Here is a 14548-nt window from a genome sequence, read left to right as displayed (position 1 = left end):
ACGCGGGAGGAGAGGGCAGAGCACTGTGGCTGACGGAAGGCCAAGGGCCGGGAAGAGAACTCAGTACTTACCCCAGCCAGGCGGGAGGGGGCCCAGGGGATCATGGTCAGTCGAAGCACTTGAAGACTAAACACAAGAGACACAGCAGAACACAGAGGTTACAAAAAGCCACGGGTGAAAAAATATATCAATCGATAAAAAATAAAAAAGCCAACGACTGGCTTCCACATTTGAGCGCTTTGCAGGGAATGCAGTGGCACTTTAGGTGGCATCTGTGCCTCTCAAAAGTCTTTGTTTTTTGTTTTGTTTTGTTTTTTTTTACGGAAAAACCAAAAAAGAACCCTGCACATGGAGAGCCCAAGTGAGTTTTGAAAAAGGAAGAGTGCCGGGGAGGAGGAGGTGCGTCAGGGAAGGTGTGCCAGGGTGGCGGCGGCCGGGAGTGGCCGGGCAGGGCAGGAAGGCCCGGGAAGCAGGCTCGGCCCAGGGCCTCTGCTCAGCTCTGGCTCGAGGCAGCCAAGGCGACTGAAATCACCACCACCTCCAACTTTCTCCAAGAACCACACACGGGAGGGGAAAAAATATCGCAGGCCTTTCCAATGAAATCATTCCCACAAGCCCTGCCCACGCCCAGAGCTTCCTGGCTGGGGCCCGGCCCTCCTCCCTCCACCTCGGCGTCCCCCGCCACCTCCCTCCTGGGTGTGCAGCGTCCACCCAGACTGAGGGCACATTCATGCCCCGAGCCCTCACCTCCCCCAGGAAATGTTTTCCTTCCTTTCACAAAGCACCTTTATTCCTCCCCTGCCTGAACCTGAAGTTGCCCAGTGTTCTGTGTTTGTCTGGGGGTGGGGGGCTGGAGGCCGGGCAGCAAGACAGAAGGGGAGGCCGGGGAAAGAAAGGGGAACTGGCTCCAGGACTTCAGGGTCACTGTTTACATTAGAATCCCCCCTCCCCCTGCACCCCCTCCAGCTGGATTCTGCCTCGAGGTCCCTGGGGATGGGCTGCAGTGGACCAGGCATTCTCATATCCTGCGAGGAAGGGGGGTGCTGTCAAAAAGTTCTGGTCGTTAAATAAAACAAGTATTGTTCCGCTCTTTCTTCCTTTCTTTTTTTTTTCCTGAAGCATTTTTATTTTACTTACTAAAATGTAATCGTTATAGGAGGGGATCAAGTTCTAAATGCGGACTTTAGGCTGCTGGGCTGGCCCCATCTGGGGTGCTGGAGCCACACACGGGCAGGAGGATGAATGGGGCTCAGTCTCAGCTTGAGAAAACATTGGTGGAACTCAACTGCCAGCAAGCCCCTTCCACAGCCCTCCCTCCACCCCCAGCTGAAAGGACAGAGAAACTTTCTTTCCAAGGTGGCAACACAGGCCCCTCTTCCAAGCAAGTCCCAACAAAGACGTTTAAGTCTTGAAACCATAGGCTCCTTGATAGGACAGAGGACCCTTTCAGGGCAGGCCCTCTTGCCCACACAGAATGCAAGCGCATGGAGGTGGGGGGATGCTCACCTTGATTCAGGGCCCCTTATCATCCATCTCGAGCTATGCCTAACAATCTCCATTGCAAGTCGTATTTACTGGAAAAAATCTCCCAAATTCACACAAGTCATGTGGGTGTGTGTCTGTGTGCTGGGAGGTTGGGGGAGACAGGGTACAGCATCTCATAAAATCCAAGTTCCTCCAACTCCGTTTTGTGGTTAATACATTTAAAACATTCGGCGACAGAAGCAAAGGAACAAACTCGAAACTACACGTATTGCACATCATGGAGCCAAAGGCAGTTGGTAAGTAGTGAGCTACAGCAATGACCTTGTAAAAGGGAATGACTATAGAAAAGGTTGTTTTAAGAAATTAAAAGAGGTGTAAAACTGTTTGCTGCTTCAGGACTTGTTTCAGAGTGAGCAGGTAATCAGTAAAGTGTTCACAGCTCTCATGGGAAATCAGCTATTGGCTGGTCCCATCCCGACTTCCATGGAAGCACGGTCATCTTGTGCTTAACGCTACAAATGAGCAGACCGACTACTGACAGCCTCCCTGACTAGCATTGAACTAAGAACAGAAAATACTGATTAGCCTTTTCCTTATTCTTTGCTTTTAAAAAAAAAATCTCAACCTTCATGCAATGTTGGCTCTCTTTCATTAAAGTGTTTTTTAAAAAATTTCCTTGGTATTATCCGATTCTTATTCAATCAGAATGCCGCCCCTGCCCACACACACACAACCCTGTAAGAAGCGAAGAGAAGAGGAGGCAGATAGGAAAGGTAAGATGGGGAGAGATACCAGAGACTGATAAACACAAACAACATGTATTAGGTTGGTGCAAAAGTAATTGTGGTTTTTACCATTAAGAGTCATGGTGGCTGGGTGCGGTGGCTCAGGCCTGTAATCCCAGCATTTTGGGACCCTGAGGCAGGTGGATCACTTGAGGTCAAGAGTTCAAGACCAGTCTGGCCAACATGGGGAAACCTCATCTCTACTGAAAATACAAAAATTAGCCAGGCATGGTGGCAAGCACTTGTAATCCAGCTACTTGGGAGGCTGAGGCAGGAGAACTGCTTGAACCCAGGAGGCGAGGCTGCAGTGAGCTGAGATCGTGCCACTATGTTCTAACCTGGGTGACAGAGTGAGACTGTCCCCCCCCCCAAAAAAAAAAAGAGTCATTGCACCAACCTAGTAAAATCAGAAGCAGTGAGAGCTGGTCCTCACAACAATTTTACTTCTTATTGTTAAATAGAAGCACTTAACTATTTTGGATACTTCTTCCCTAAGGTACACAGTACAACTTGAAAAATAAAAAAAGCCAGAACGAAGGAGGAGAACAAGGAGAAATGAAAAATAAAAACCATGCATTGCTGGGCGCGGTGGGTCATGCCTTTAATCCAGCACTTTGAGAAACCGAGGCGGGTGGATCACCAGAGGTCAGGAGTTCGAGACCAGCCTGGCCAACATGGTGAAACCCCATCTCTACTAAAAATGCAAAAATTAGTTGGAGGTGTTGGCACTCGTCTGTAATTCCAGCTACTTGGGAGGCTGACGGAGGAGAATCTCGTGAACACAGGGGTGGAAGATGCAGTGAGCCTAGATAGTGCCATTGTACTCCAGCCTGGGCAACAAGAGTGAAACTCCGTCTCAAAACAAAACAAAACAAAACAAAACAAAAAACAACTATGCATCATGGTCAGAAAACCAAAAGCCAAAAACCCCACATCTCCAATGAGCCAACCAACTGCCCGTTCTCTTCTACCACATTCCCCTAAAATGAGAGATGTCAAGGTCTTATGGGGAGCACAGCAGAAAAGGATGTAGATGGGGGAAAGTAGGACTCTGCAGCCAGAAGGGAGATCCTGGGTGTTCTCTATCACTAGGAACAGAAAAGAGCACTGTGGAATCCTCTTCCTGGGTAACGGCCCCTGGGTTGGGATGTGGGGGGCAGGCCAAGAGCCAGAAAGCTCACGAGAGTTCAAGTCCCTTGGGAACTAAGCACAAAGTTCCAGTAATATTTTAAGATACAAACTCAGAAATAAAGAATGTCTAGTAAATACAGCCGAGGGCAAGAAAGGTTCTGGGAAGGGCATAAAGGGTGCAGTGTGGAAGGCAGGCATGTGGGTTTTTTTAAGGATGCACCAGACAGATGCAGAATAAAACCCAGGTGCTTGAGAATTCAATGCAAGGGGCTCCCTGCAGAGTAAGAAACAAGTTGTCTGTTTCTAGATGATGCAATTTGGAGTCCACACCCTAAGAGCCACAAAAAACAATCTATTTTTCTTTTTTCCTCTTTTTTTGAGATGGAGTCTCACTCTGTTGCCTTGGCTGGAGTGCAGTGGCATGATCTCAGCTCACCGCAACCTCTGCCTCTCAGGTTCAAGCTATTCTCCTGCCTCAGCCTCCCGAGTAGCTGGGACTATAGGTACCTGCCACCATGCCCAGCTAGCTTTTGTAATTTTAGTAGAGATGGGGTTTCACCATGTTGGCCAGGCTGGTCTCGAACTCCCAACCTCAAGTGATCCACCCACCTCAGCCTCCAAAATGCTGGGATTACAGGTGTGAGCCACCATACCCGGTCGAAATAATCTGTTTCTATCCTGCAGGCAGAGATGCTCCAGAAATTGCTGGTCATGTGATGGTCCCGTCACAACAGCACAGTGTGCAAGGCTGTGGCGGGCATCTTCAGTGGGTCCCAGCAGGAACACGACACAAGAGGGCAAAAGCAAACTGCAAGGGTGAAACAAGCAAACAAAAAGATACATGATGATCACAGGCAATGTTACATACTAGGGAGCTGGGAAAGGGAAACATGGCAGAAAAACTAAGAATGATAATTTAGAGCAACTGGAAAAGGGGTGTGTTAAGTCCGACAGCAGGAAGGAATTACAGGAGACTGAAACCTGGGATTCCCTTGATTTCCATTTTGAACTGTATTTCAGGTTCTCTGCAGTGCAACAAAGAAGAACAAGGTCTCAGTTAAAGACCAGCAAGAGGAGGAGGCGAGGCCACTAGTCGAGTACTGGATCTTAAGTCTTCCGAGTCAAACTCTGGGTCTAAGCCAAACCCCGAAATAGCTATATGAAAGCAACCCTTCTTACTTGTAACCAGGACATGGCACCACAGCAAACAAGAGGAGAAAACCAATGCCAACGAGGGAGGAAAATCAACAGAGAGACATTGAAAGCAGACCAAAGAAAGATTCCTGCCACATTTTACAATATGAGTCTTGTTTCATGGAGAAAAGGTAACCATCACCTCCATGCAGAACACTCCCACGTCTCCAGCGAGACAGAGAAAACCATTTTAGAGTATTCAGAAAGAATGGTTTTTTAGTGTTTAATTTTTACTTCTAGGGAACACTCTAAGTCAAAGTTCTATCTCTATAAACCCAAAATAATGTTGCTAAGAGAGGCAGGCAAAAGGAATGAAGGCTCCAAAGAGACCAGGCAGATGTGAGCTCCAGAATCTGGGAATCTTCCCTTTCACATGCCAACATCTTGGTCAACCTACAGAACCTAACTGGTGGCTGTTAAGGGGGAAAAAATTGCTTTATGCATTTTATTTTATTTACTTATTTTTTGAGACAGGCTCTTATTGTCATCTAGGCTGGAGTGCAGAGGCACAATCATAGGTCATTGCAGCCTCGAACCCCTGGGCTCAAGTGATCCTCCCACCCGCCAGCCTTCCGAGTTGCTAGGATTACAAGCATGCACCACAACACTTGGTTCAATTATTATTATTTTTTAATGAGAAAAGTTGGATAATCAGGTAGACGAAACCATGTGATACTCCTAAATATGGCCTTGTCTCTACGTCAAAGGACAGATAGGACAAAGAAGAAAGATGTCCCAGACCTTCCAGTTTTGCAGTCACGACCACCCAAGAAAATGTCAGGCAAAGTCTTTGGGCCCCAGCTGAAAAGGAGAAATCTCTGAAATGTGGTGAAAGACCAGATTCAATCCAATTCTGAAACGTGCCAGAAGTGGATGCCAGGCATGTGTGGCGGTATGGGTGGGAAGCCTGGTCCAAGAATGTCTTCAGTGTTGCACTGGGCTAGACAGCAGGGCCCTGGTTGTAAAGGGGTATGACCATCGACCCTGGAGGCAACTTACTAAGACAAACACCACACTCCCTGCTCACCTCTGCTACGGAAACTGAGGTCCTCTGTGGTTCCCTTCCTGTATGATGACCAATCCATCCTCACAGACAGAACTAGCAAGGGACATGCTACAGTGACTTATGGCTGATGGTTAAAAGTCAGAGGTCCATGGGCTGGGTGCAGTGACTCACACCTGTATCTCAGCTCTTTGGGAGGCCACGGCAGGTGGATCACCTGAGGTCAGGAGTTCGAGACCAGCCTAGCCAATATGGTGAAACCCCATCTCTACTAAAAATACAAAAATCAGCCGGGTGGGGTGGCGGGTGCCTGTAATCCCAGCAGCTTGGGAGGCTGAGGCAGGAGAATGGCTTGAACCTGGGAGGCAGAGGTTGCAGTGAGCCAAGACTGTGCCACTGCGCTCCAGCCTGGTGAACAGAGCAAGATTCCATCTCAAAAAAAAAAAAAAAAAAAAAAAAAAAAAAAAAAAAAAAAAAAAAAAAAGAAAAAAAGAAAAAAAAATTTAAACGTTGCTCTTTAGGTAATGACCACAGAAGATTTTGAGCCAGAAAACTGATGCAATGACAGTAACATCTGAAGACTGCTATTCGGCCAGATGGATTGGAAGAGAGAGAAGGCCAATGGAGAAAACAAATTAGAGGCTGCTCTAGCAATTCAGACGGGAAGGGGCAGAAGATGATCAAGCATCAGACAGAAGGAGGCTCAGCTAGACCAAAGGTCTACAAATGCTTTCTGCAAAGAGCCAGACGGTAAGCTTAGGTTACGTTAGGATTTCTGAACTACACAGTCTTTATTGTGATACTTCATCCTACCGCTGTGCCATGAAAGCAGCCAATATGTAAACTGCTGGAGGTGCTTATGTTTCAATGAAACTTCATTAAGAAAATTAAGTGGCAGGCCAGTTTGGCCCATGGGGTATTATTTGCCAATCCCTCATCCAGATGAGGTGTAAGGATCCTTCATCTCTGAGAATCTGTCAGATAATAAAGTTCTAACAAAAAACAGTAGCAGTTTTTGTTTCTGTTTCTGTTTTTTAAGAGACGGAGTCTCACTATGTTGCCTGGTGACTGATTTGCTCTGGAAAGGTGAGGGATGGGAGAAGTCAAAGCTGACCTTCAGGGTCCAAGTCAGGGAAAACGGACTTGAATGGAGGGGGCAGAAAGGAAAGCTGGTCTTGGAAGAAAGGTGGGGAATTCGGTTTAGACATGTCGATTCCTTAAACACAGAGGCTAGACACGGAGTTGCTGAGAGAGGAACACTGGAATTTGAGGAATTTCACTGTGATGAGTAAAATCTCCAGGGACAGAGCACTGACGTTGCCAGATGCTGTTTTCCTGCTCACCAGGCAGGTCAACAGAGAACGAACGCCTGAGGCTGCGCATCTGAAAGCGCAGGGAGGCGCCCCCAGCACGTGGCACGTGGCTACCCTCTCACCTGGTAGAGGAATCTTTGGCTGAAGTGCTGCATGGCCCCCTGGAGCTGGTTCCGCTGCGACTGCCACTGCTCGTAGTTGCGCACGTACTCTGCGGTCGGGCGCTGCCAGGTGGTGGTCCGAGTATTGTGATCCACATAGTAAAACCTGCCTCGGGGATCTGTGCGTTTTTCCCAGCTGGAAACAGGAACCTCAGAATGAATATAATGACCATGCCACTTCCATCCCCCGATTCTAGAAAAGTCTCAGGATGCCTAGCACAGGCGGCAGGCCCCGTCACAGAGGCTGCTGGGGCTTAGTTGATTACAGCAGACATCTGCGGTTGCCTCCGCTGAACCCAGTCCCTCCTTGCCATTAGCTCTCCATTTCTAATTTGGGGATCCATGTGGTTCTGGGGAAGCTGACTCTGTTTCCAACCTCAAAGTTGCGTGGTTGCCTGGCTCAGAAGTGCACATGTGATCTATGCTGAGCCAGCCACAGCCAACCTCAGATCTTGTGCTAGCAAATCTAGAAAAAATAATAGTCCCTCATCCTTTCTGCATACAACTGAGGAAGCATGCGGTCCTGGGGGCCAGTGGCTATTATTCTGGACCCAAAGACAACAGGAAGTTGACTCAGTGGATGGCAGAGCAGAAAAATGGGAGAAAAGTCAATTCCTTGGTGATATTGTTGAGTAGCCCAAGCTTCACTTGGAATCAGGACTGATATCTAGAATTTTCAGTTACATGAACCGATACATTCCTTTCATTATTTAAGCCAATTTTGATCACAACTTTTGTTACTTGCAATTGAAACTCTCCTGATATAAGGTGCCAATGAAAACATGTTGCACGGTCTTTGGTTTTGTTCTGTTTTGAGTCAGAGTCTCACTGTTTACATTTTTAGTAGAAACAGAGTTTCACCACATTGCCCAGACTGGTCTCAAACTCACGGACTTAAACGATTCTCCACCTCGGCCTCCCAAAGTACTGGGATTACAGGTGTGAGCCACTGCACTCGGCCTCAATGATTTTTTTTAAACTCAAGGCCTCCCTAAAAATGGTTTCCCCTCAAGCGTTTCCTAGATCCCACGGTTGGTTCCCAGATTTTGTCTGGATTCTGGCTGCTAGAGTGCCTCACCTTCACTCTTCATTCAGCTGAATGCCACAGCTCTCTCCCACACCCAAGCCTTTCCTCAGTTTCCTTGTGTCCGTTCTCCCAGGGATGAAACCAGTTGACATCATTTCCGCTGACAGCAGTAAATCACTCAGCCTGACTGCTCTTTTTCACTGTCTCCCTGCCCTTGACTTTCCATCTTCCATTCCTATGTCCAGATCTGTACCACCTCACTGTGGACTCCCGTACCTGTCCTGGAACTAACCTCCCCACACCATCCAGCCTATAAACAGCCATCAGAGTAACCCGCTAGACTGAGCCCTTGGGTCACACTCCTGCTCAAAACCTTCAATTGGGCAGCCTAGGCAACAGAGGGTGACCCCCACCTCTACAAAAATATTTTTAAAAACTAGCTGGGGATAGTGGCATGTGTGTTCTTGGTCCCAGCTGCTTGGGAGGCTGAGGTGGGAAGACTGCTTGAGCCTGGGAGGTCAAGGCTACAGTGAACTATGATTATGCCACTGCACTCCAGCATGGGCGACAGAGTGAGATCCTGTCTCAAAAAAAACAACAACACTTGAATTGACTCCCCACTGCCCTTGAGTCAAAATCCTTCAGTAAGTATGCAAGGCTCACAAAAGTCTGAAACTTTCCTACCTTTCTCATAATTTGTCTACACTAGTAAGTTTTATTTATTTTTACTTGTTACCAAAGAATTTTTTTTTTTTTTTTTTTTTGAGGCAGGGTCTCACTCTGTTAGTCCAGGCTCCAGTAAAGTAGCAGGATCACAGCTCCCTGCAGCCTCACCTCCCAGGCTCAAGTGATCCTCCCACCTCAGCCTCCCAATGTGCTGAGATTACAGGTGTGAGCCCCTGCACCCGGTCCAAAGTCGTATATACATGGTTTTGAAACACGAATAGGACTACAGGGAAGAGAACGAAAAACCGTGGTCTCTTGCCCCATTGCTGACTCTTGTTCCCCAAAGGCAACCACTTTCAACTCTCAATTGCTTCTACTAGTATATGTGTACATCTGTGTCTCTAAATAACGTGTCTATTTCATTGCTTTTTGTCTTTTCTTTCACACAGAGACAGGGTCTCACTATGTTGCCCAAACTGGATTTGCACTCCTGGGCTCAAGCTATCCTCCAGCCTCAGCCTCTTGAGCAGCTGAGACTACAGATGTGCACCACCAAGCTTGGCTCATTATTTCTTGATTTTTGCCATATTTGCTATGGGCTTATGGACTTTCTACTACCAAAGATGAGGAATGAGGATGTCTGCATTGTATTCCATCCCTCAACACACGCTCTACTATCTCCTCCCCGCGTCCTCTTCATACGGAAAATCACCATTAAATCAATATTCTGGCTTTGGATCATGACGATGTAGAATACTGTAAGTACATTTCCTTACTTGTAACAATTTTTTTCTTTTTCCTGGAGGTAAGAACCCCCTTGTTTCCTTCTGTGTGGTTTTCAAGAACCTATCACTGATGCCTCCCCAGGTTCTCGGATGGGACAGGTGGCCTGGCAGTGGCCTTACTCTCTTGGCCACATCTTTCCTTCACCTGACATGGATGGTTGTGTGTCCGTATCACACCTGCTCTGTGTCACTGACCTGAGTCATCCTCCCTCCTCCTCCTCTGGCAGCTTCCACATCCTCAGGGTTAAGTTCCCTGTGTCTTGAATCCCATTAATTCTTTCTTGGCTTCCTGGTGGGATTTGGTGGAATAAATCATGGAGGAGCTTCTAAGAAAGGATGTACCAAGGTTAATTTTTTTGAAGCCCAGAATGTCTAAAGATGCCTTTACTTCCACTCTCATATTCAAATGTTAAAATAGCCCAAAGTTGATTTCTAGACAGAGAATCACTTTCTTTATTTGTTTGTTTGAGACAGGGTCTTGCTTTGTTGCCCAAGCTGAAGTGCAGTGGCATGATCATGGCTTGCTGCAGCCTTGACTTCTCAGCTCAAGTGATCCTCCCACCTCAGCCTCCCACGTCGTTAGAACTACAGGCACACACCACCATGCTGGCTAATTTTTTATTTTTTGAAGAGACAGTGTCTCACTATGTTGCCCAGGCTGGACTCGGGCTCCTGGACTCAAACGATCCTCCTGCCTTGGCCTCCCAAAGTGCTGGGATTAGATGTTTGAGCCACTGTGCCCGGCAGGAAATCATTTTCCATCGGAATTGTGAAGGTCTTGCTCTACAGCTGTTGAGAAGGAGGATGGCACTCTTGGTTCCTGACCCTTTCTAGGTACTCTGCTTTTTCCCTCTGGAAGTTTCTGAGGTTGTCTCTTGGCACTTGGAAATTCAGTCAGATGAGCCTTGGGATGAGTCTTCTTTTTAATCCTCAGGGCCAGGCACGTGGTGAGCTGTTTGAATCTGGATGCTTCAGTTCTAGTAATTTTCTTTTCTAATCATTTCCTATTAACTGTTTCTCTATTCTTTCTTGGTGAAGAACTATTCTTCAGATATAGAATGTCTTGGTCACATCTACATCTTCTCATCTTCTTATCTCCAATTTTATCTTTTTTTTTTGGGATGGAGTCTCACTCTATTGCCCAGGCTGGAGCATAATGGCATGATCTTGGCTCACTGTAATCTCCACCTCCTGGGGTCAAGGGATTCTCCTGCCTCAACCTCCTGAGTAGTTGGGATTACAGGCGCCCGCCACCATGCCTAGCTATTTTTTTTTGTATTTTTAGTAGAGATGGAGTTTTACCATGTTGGCCAAGCTGGTCTCGAATTTCTGACCTCAGGTGATTCGCCTGCCTTGGCAGCCCAAAGTGCTTGGCATTACAGGTGTGAGCCACCATGCCCGGCCCAAATTTATCTTTCAACAATTCTACTGAATTTTTCATTTCTGTCGTTATACATATTAATTTCTAAAAGCTCTTGTTTTCTGCATGGTCGATATCATGGCCTCCTGTTCTTGTTGCTCAGATGCCATACTTTCTCCCGTCTTTGAGGATCTCCATTGTCATGTGGTTTTCCTTTCCAAAGCTGTTTTTTAGCGTCCTATTTGTTTTCAACAAGTCTCTTTTTTCTGTCTGCTAATCTTTGGCTATTTGTTCACATTTATTTTTATTTATTATTTTTGAGACAGGGTCTTGCTCTGTTGCCCAGGCTGGAATGCAGTGGCACAATCATGGCTCACTGCAGCCTCAATCTTCCAGGCCCAAGTGATCCTCCCACCTCAGCCTCCTGAGTAGCTGGGACCACAGGTGTGCACCACCAAACTCAGCTTATTTAAAAAAATTTTTTAGCTGGGCATGGTGGCTCACACCAATAATCCCAGCACTTTGGGAGGCCAAGGCAGGTGGATCATCTAAGGTCAGGAGTTCAAGACCAGCCTGGCCAACATGGTAAAACTCCGTCTCTACTAAAAAATAAAAATAAAAAATTAGCTGGGTATGGTGGCATGTGCCTGTAATCCCATACTTGGGAGGCTGAGGCAGAGCAGCTTGAACCTGGGAGGTGGAGGATGCAATGAGCCAATATCACGCCATTGCACTCCAGCCTGGGCGACAAGAGTGAAAATTCCATCTCAAGAAAAAAAAAAAATGTGTTTTTTAGAGACTGGTTCTCCCTATGTTGGCAGGCTAGTCTCAAACCCCTGGACTTCAGTGATCCTCCTGCCTTGGCCTCTGGAAGTTCTACAATTACAGGTGTGAGCCACCATACCCAGCTGTGTTCATTCACATTTAACGGTGAGCCACTAAAACACTGTCTAAGTTCTGTATCCTCAGGTGGGGGCTGCAGACTGTGGTTTCACAGTAGAGTAACCAGGAAGAAACTCAGCTATTTCACTGGAAGGTTCCCAAAGATCACAATCTATGTTTCTTTCTCTTAGACTGATGACTTTCCCCAGCAAAAACAAACAAACAAAACTACCCTCCAATTTTCAGCCTGGGGAATGGAGACAGCAGCTGCACTTAACCTCCTGTGTCTGAGTTCATCCTTGCCTTCAGCTATAGTTTGTGTCACCAGATCTGGTCCTCCTGATCTCTCTGCAACTTCTCAAGGTCAGAGGCAGTCATGAGGGTGTGTTTGTGTGTGTGCAAGCACACACGTGCACGTGTGGCAGAGGAATGGAAGTGTTTGTTGACAACCTGGGAATCTAACTCCCTGCACAGATTTCCAACTCATCTTCCAACTGATCTAAAACCAATGACGATTTCATCTCATTTCACACCCATCCTTGGGCCTCTAATTGCTGAGGCTTTCCAGGGCTCCACAGTGCAAATCGGCCAGCTTCCCGGTGGATTCCTCATCCTACAGGTGTGGGTGTCAGTTTTCTCAGCTCTGCCATCTATCTATCAGCAACTAAACTTTGATTAACATCTCCCATATGCTGTTTCTCCTCTTCCATTCCTTTACTGTTGAAGGTTTATGTTTTTTTGATACCGTTATTACTATTTTAGTGGGTTTTCAGGAAGAACAGAAATAAACACATGCTCACGCCACATGTTTACCTAGAAGTTCTCTGCTGTGGTGAATTTCCGACTTCTAAGAAGCACAATCGTGCTCTTTATTTCAGCCAAAATCTTGTGCAGAACAGTGACTGGAGGCCTAGTCAACCCTTCCTCCACCAAACCCGAGAGCCCCACTGGGCACACCCTGAGCATCTTTACTTCACACAACCCCTCCACTCCAGCATAACCGCCCAGGCATCCTTCCCCAGACACATCCTTTCTATCGCCGTATGCAGGCGGGCAGCTACACTGTCCCCGCAGCCTGGATCATCTTCCTACAAGAGTTGGAGCCACTTCCCTGTGTGAGGTCTCCTCAATCCTGCTGTTTCACAGGGATCACTCTTTGCTTACCTCTGATCTGAGCATTGCCTAAGAGTGACTGAAGAGCAAATGGATGCATTCACACTGAGCTACCAGGTCCAATAGTTATTGCTCCTGGGGAAAAGGACCCGTTCTCATACAAGTTTCTGTGGGTTTCCTATACAGGGATGGCCATGATAAAGTGAATTGTTGGTTCAATCTTGCTCTCCAGGGACGAGGTCTGTTGAGATCATGGCTCCATCTGTAGTTTCAAAATTATTTTCACCATGGCTAATAATTCCCTGGAAGCAGGACTTCTGCCATTAATGAGCAATGAAAGATTAAGCATTCACTCTGTTCTCTCTGGATCCCCTGTGATTACAGAGCAGAAATGAGCGCTAGAAGCTCAAAGCTCTTGGCCTAAAACTCAGGAAGAGCTAATAAGCTACCCAGGGTGTAAAGATGGCCATCTCCCAGGAAAACTTGAAAACTACCGTGGAAATAAGATGGCTTGATTAGTAGCGCCCCATCTCAACACCTGGAGGGCAGTAAGTCCCCAGTCATCCTTAGAAGATATCACTGAATATCTTTACTTAAATTCCATGCAAATGCTCATTAGGTCAAGGCCTACTATCTCCTAGACCACAGAGATTAAGAAGGAGCCACGAGACACACAGAGCTCCTGCTGTTTTAAAGTGCACCTGTTATAAAGTACAAAAAGTACTTTATAATACATAAATATTTATGTATAAATACATAACAGTATGTAACACATACTGTTAAGGTCAATGTTTAATCTGTGACACAATTATAGAAAATCAAATACTGATTGGGTATTGGATAATATAAACAAAATACTGTTATTGATACTGGAGTTTTATTTTTAATACAAGAATATGTTTTAGAAATACATACTGAAACATGAATAAATGATGTGATGTTTGGGATTTGCTTCAAAATTACCTAGATCAGGGTGTGGGGGATGGGTGACTGGAGGGTTACAGATCAGGAGCTAACAAATTTTTTCTATAAAGGGCCACACAAAGTAATTATTATTATTATTATTTGAGACAGAGTTTTTACTCTTGTTGCCCGAGCTGGAGTGCAATGGTGTGATCTCAGCTCACTGCAACCTCTGCCTCCCAGGTTCAAGTGATTCTCCTGCCTCAGCCTCCTGAGTAGCTGGGGTTACAGGCACCTGCCACCACATCCAGCTAATTTTTTGTATTTTTAGCAGAGACAGGATTTCACCATGTTGGCCAGGCTGGTCTCAAACTCCTGACCTCAGACGATCTACCAACCTCGGCCTTCCAAAGTGCTGGGATAACAGATGTCAGCCACTGCACCAGGCTACAAAGTAATTATTTTAGGCTTTGCAGGCCATAGAATCTGCTGCAATTACTCGACTCTGCCACTGAAGTACAAAAGCAGCCATAAACAATAAGTCAATGAATATGTGTGGCTGTGTTCCAATAAAACTTTTTTTTACAAAAACAGTTACAGGGTCGGATTTTGTCCACAGGCCATCATAGTGTGCTGACACCTGGTACAGATGAAACAAAACCCACAATGAGTTGATAATTTTTGAAGCTAAATGTTCAGTATGTGGGAGTTTGTAATACTATTCTCTCTACATCTATTTG

General features: G+C 46.4%; 1 protein-coding gene across 3 annotated transcripts in view; it reads right to left on the bottom strand.

Annotated features, from left to right (window-relative positions):
- Positions 1–14548, bottom strand: part of WWP2 (WW domain containing E3 ubiquitin protein ligase 2) — a 173668-nt gene that overhangs the window by 17244 nt on the left and 141876 nt on the right. For all 3 annotated transcript variants that reach the window (XM_017539344.2, XM_017539346.2, XM_017539345.2), the window contains exons 10-11: positions 7034–7208; positions 72–126 (exon numbers count right to left, since the gene is read on the bottom strand). In XM_017539344.2, coding sequence (XP_017394833.1) covers positions 72–126; positions 7034–7208 — 230 coding nt within the window. The remainder of the gene's footprint in view (positions 1–71; positions 127–7033; positions 7209–14548) is intronic.

The sequence above is a fragment of the Cebus imitator genome, unplaced genomic scaffold, assembly GCF_001604975.1.
Source record: "Cebus imitator isolate Cc_AM_T3 unplaced genomic scaffold, Cebus_imitator-1.0 Scaffold118, whole genome shotgun sequence".
Taxonomy (NCBI): Eukaryota; Metazoa; Chordata; class Mammalia; order Primates; family Cebidae; genus Cebus; species Cebus imitator.
This window is presented reverse-complemented; position numbering and strand designations above follow the sequence as displayed.